This window comes from Trachymyrmex cornetzi, unplaced genomic scaffold, assembly GCF_001594075.2.
Source record: "Trachymyrmex cornetzi isolate Tcor2-1 unplaced genomic scaffold, Tcor1.1 scaffold169, whole genome shotgun sequence".
In the NCBI taxonomy this organism is placed as follows: Eukaryota; Metazoa; Arthropoda; class Insecta; order Hymenoptera; family Formicidae; genus Trachymyrmex; species Trachymyrmex cornetzi.
In genome coordinates, this window is record NW_017296298.1 from 351,206 (window position 1) to 356,587 (window position 5,382).

The window sequence follows — 5,382 nt, forward strand, 5'->3', positions numbered from 1 at the left end:
TCTCAGTAAGAGAAATCGAAGAAATTGAATTTCGTCGATTACAGCGCCATCTATCATGAATCGAGAAAAATGTTTCAGACAAATCGTATGTGCTTTCAGCCAAAGTTCCGAATATGCAATAAAAAATAGGGGTTCCCATTTAAGATTTCAAACTTGCCCCCCTCACCGCCCAGGGGGCGGAGTGGGGGGGGGAGGCTAATTTTAATGTCAGTGTATGTCACCCTCGGAATGATGAAATATTGATTCTTAACCTTTTTTCTTAGTGTGCTTATTTTTCGAGATATTTGAAAGTTTCAGGTTAAAAAAATCACCCTGTATACTAAATGTATTGTACATAAGATAATCATAGCACTCTACTGTGATGTTGCAGTTGATTGATATAGGAGAAATACGGCTGAGCAAATCGCAGAAGGCGCAAAGCCGAACTATAAAAATCATATTGCAATATAACGGATATACCAAAGTGGAACATATGCTGCAAGCATTGCAGTTTATGTCTATAAAAGAAATTTTATAGAAGCTATATTATAACGTGTGTACTTTTAAAAGATATGTTCCTAAAAGACATGTTGCTGGAGCAATTAAGAAATAAGTTAGAAATTATAGAGAAATAAAAGTGAAAGACAAACACGATAGACCAGGAATATTGCAATAAAATTTCACAGAACAAGAAATGCGCAAAAGAATACGTTTTATAAAGAAATAAAAATATATAGCGCCTTACTGTAGTATAAATTAAAGCAGTGTGAGATTTGAGCCGTTTAAGCGCGAATGTTAAGAGAATATGTAATATTTAATGTTACTTAGAGAGAGGTTTAAGGTTATTTGTAAAAGATGTATTTGAAATAGCTGAAAAAGCTAAATAAAGAATCAATCATTCATTTATACATTCCCCCCCCCCCCCCTCTTTCTCTTCCACACGCTTATTATACACATTACTACTTTTTCATACATCTTTTCTACATGTAATCAATAAAATTAATCACATTAATTCGTGGATTATTCAAACTAGCAATGACACCGGTAACAACGTTATGATTGGCTAATCGTATTACGTAATAATTTATATTTCACAATAAAAAAATTGGTTTGTATAAATTTTGATAAATTCATTTTTGATGTTACAATTACTTCGAAAATATATTCTAAGCATTGTACAAAATTGCTTTATGCTACCTTGTACAATAATCGTGATATCTTATTTTTCTTGCTTCGTGCGTTATTAAACAAAATTTTTCTCTTTTTCTATTGACTGGAATATTTTATAATCTGTAATAAAAAACAACTTAAAAATATCATATCGTATGATAAAAGTTTCACACACCAATAATTGCATTTTAACAGTTATGACCTCATGACTGCAGAATAAAAAATATAGAAATCACTTTCGCACAATCGTAACGTTTAAATCTAAGAATTCACCAAAATATGATGAGACGTTTAAAATTCTATAAGACACGTTCTCATATACTCAGTTAAACTGATAGCTATTTCCGGGCTCATTCGTATCCACAGAACTGATATGCTACACGAAGAAAGATCGCGTAAAAGTATTCGCGGAAACGCGGTGCACCGTGATCGGCCAGACGATGAGAATAAAACGTCGACGATACCGAGCCGTTATAGTCAATATGTAATGACACATTGCGTTTCAAACTACCGTTTACACATGCCGTTGTTATACACTCCAGCAACGAAACAGTTGTAAAATAATTGTCATCATCGACGACGACAAAGATGATGACGAAAATAGTAGCAAGAAAGCGATGTGCATAATCGTGAACATTCGAAATTGTGCCGAATGACGCGTCGATCTTTCATGGAGCCCGCTGTCATGCCAATGGAATGCACGCATTATGGTAGCAACGAATGCGAGCCAATGTTGAATGTTGGTTTAATGTACCGTCCCATGAATATGGAATCGGAAAGGTGGAATGGCAGAGGAACCAATCAGCATCGTTCTGTTCCGATTTTAGATAACCTGGTTTCCCATCGAGCATATTTTTCAAAAACGGAATGACATTCCAATCTTATAATGAAAATAGTATATCTATTATATTTTGTTTATAAATAATTTTTTATTCATGAAATGTTAATATGTCCATGCGAAGATATTCAATGTATTTTTCCATGTCAACATGTTGCATTTCTCTTATTAGATTATCACTTGCTCCTTGCAAGCACCTTTGTTCTATGTTAAATATCATACCGAAAATGTTGATCCTAGTTCTCTCTTCTTTTTATTACTTTATAAATATCGAAAGCTTTCAGTAGCTATCTTCTTCAACATTTTCTTTGCCGAGGTAACTGTGGAGTACTTAGCTATTTAATTATCATTTTCATAACAAATTAAATACAAAATATTTATAGACAAAATGTAACATACTATATTTATTGTAAGGTTAAAATGTCATTCCATTTCTGAAAAATATGTTCCATGGGGAGCCAGGCTACTTAAAATCGGAACAGAACGATGTTGATTGATTGACCCCACGATTTCGATTCCGATTTCCAATTCCATTTTCCGTACCCATGGGATGGCAATTAGCTGTACGAGCGATACACTGCCACGTGACTATGCGTTTTAAATCACAACGCGCGCGCGTGGCAGTAGCGAGACGAGGAAACCTCTCCCACTACTGTCGCTCGCACCTACCGACGACATGACGTCACGACCAGCTGACTGCGCTCTAGTGCCGGCTTACTACCGCACGCGTTGTGTCTCGTTTTTGGCCGCTGCACTCTACTTTATATTTCAATTTCGTTCCAAGAACATCTATAAACATTTATTCCAAGGGGGAATTGACATTTCCCTCGTTTCTATTAGATTACTTCTGGAGAAGTTGGATGCGATAATCAAAATTATCAAATCATGGTACTTATATTATTTAGATTTTATTCAGAAATAAAACAAGGGAGAAGCAGAAATTATAATCGATATAGTTTCGATAAATTTTCTATATATAGGATATCCGCGATTTTAAATGATCACCTCTCAAAATTTTATTTATTTCAAATTTTATAAAAAAAATATTTCAGACAAAAGTTAGATAAAACTAATTTTCAAAAAAATCAATTTTTCAAGGTCATATAAAGATCATCACCATTAAAAAAAAAAAATAAAATTATGTGCGATTTATTTCTTTATATAATACAATATGTTCTTCTAATTATTCTGCATATAAAATTTACGTAAAGTTATAAAAAAATCAATAGTTTAGGAGATACTTCATACTTTATTTTGACATGAAATTAAAAAAAATATCTCGTGAACTACATGATTAAAATGAACTACCCTATATATGACATTTAAAAATTCTCGACTTTTTTAAATGTTATATACAGGGTAGTTCATTTTAACATTGTTAATCAATATTGTTGGACAAATAACTAATAATATACTTAATTTAATAATCGTTCATATATAAACACACACACTCTCTCTCTCTAATATAACTAAATCTATTTGTATTAGATATGGAGTAACTTAATCTTTATTGGATATTACACGTATGCTTCAAGATTCATGTTTACCATTTCGATTACTATGTACAATGGAGTACTTACCGGAATCAAAGTCAGCACCTCCGGCATCCAATCCACCTGGATTCCCATATTCTAGTAAAACAAATAACACGATTAATTAACAAATAAGAAATATAAATTTTTTTTATAAATTTTGACTAACAATTAATGAAAATTCGTAAGAAAATAAAAAAAAAATTAATTACTATTAATAAAATTTCATTATTCATCAAATAAGTATTATAAATAAAAATTATACTGTGCAAAAAAATAAAATATAAAAATTGTTTTTTTTTTGGTTATGACAATTCGAATTTATTAATTACTTATTCTAATTAAAATGTTTAATATAATAATGTATACACTGTTAAACCTATGGTATTAAATTTAACCTACTTTAAAGTCGCCATTGCTCCTACTCAATATATCGTTATACTAAAACAATTAATTTTTAAAATTATATAGTGCCAATTTCACATTATATAGTATCAAACTGACACTATATAATATCAAATTTAACCATTGTTTTAGCATAAAATAACGATATATTGAGTAGGAACAGTGGAGACTAACTAGGTTAAATTTGATACTATAGATTTAACAATGTATAATAGTATAATGGTTAGCTAGCAATCTTAATTGTTACATTATGAAAACCAGAGTGCTATTAATGTACATATATATTTTATACACATATACATATATGCAACCACTTTTTTGTAAGTCCGCAAACACAATAGAGTAGTAAGCCTTAAGAAATTAATCAATAACAGTCGAATGTAAGAAGAATAATCGATTATGATTGGTCAATTAGGCTCCTAAAGGCTTAAAGCTTACTACTCTATTGTGTTTGCGGGGTAATACTGTACAATGTGTGGAGCGTTTGTAAAGTCACTGTATTTTAGTAAAAAGGTCAATTCTAAAAAGAAATGTGTTAATAAAATATATAACTATGCAGTTCTTTACAAATTACAAAAAAAAAACCAAATCAATAAGATCTTAAAAGAAAAGAATTTAGTCGTATTTCAAGTGCTCCATCAATCAATGTCTTTACAATTTCCAATTTTAGAATTTATGAAGTTTTCTAATAAATTTCTCTAATGTTTTTGAATTTTGTTTCTTTCAAGTGACAAACAAATACACATTTCTCTACGAGTGTGTTTGAGAAACAGTGTCCCTAAGAAATAAGAGGCCAATCTTGTCCTATTTTTTATTGACTTGATGAAAAATTAATTAGATGATGACTGAACACGTGAAAAAATTGAAAAGCAGGTATGTGAAATGTCTTATATAGTTGTGTAAGTGCACATACACATACATTTTTAATCAAACTAGATTAGCCAGACTCTTATTTTTAGGGACACTATTCGGAGAGCACTATTCTACTCTTGTTTCACATCTAATGAAAGATAAAGATTGAATAAAACATAATAGCGATGAGTTTGCTTTTTTAACACATCCCACTAATCATAAAAGATCTGGAAAAAAAAGAAAAAAATTAAATATAAATAAATATAGAAATACATAGTTTATACGTGTTAAATGCATGAATTTATATAAATGTTACTAATATCAACATTTCTTTGAAATTGATCTGTTTCAAAATAACTTTGTAAATAGATATACTTCATAAATATACATATATCTTTGTACATAGATATACATATATGTGTATATCCTGTATAATTATATTTATATAAGACAAAGATTGATAATAGAGGAAAGTCGCCGATACTGACATAGGTCTCCTAAAGTGACACCACCTTATTTTTTGGAAACTAACTATTGCACTTTATTAATACTAATAAAATCATGATCTGTTTAGCTAATTAAAAAAGTACAAACTCATAATTCGTA

General features: G+C 30.2%; 1 protein-coding gene across 3 annotated transcripts in view; it reads right to left on the minus strand.

The window, feature by feature from the left end:
- The window catches only part of Pur-alpha (Purine-rich binding protein-alpha), a 30,235-nt gene that overhangs the window by 21,290 nt on the left and 3,563 nt on the right, over positions 1–5,382 (minus strand). For all 3 annotated transcript variants that reach the window (XM_018504451.1, XM_018504449.1, XM_018504450.1), the window contains exon 2: positions 3,568–3,618. In XM_018504451.1, coding sequence (XP_018359953.1) covers positions 3,568–3,618 — 51 coding nt within the window. The remainder of the gene's footprint in view (positions 1–3,567; positions 3,619–5,382) is intronic.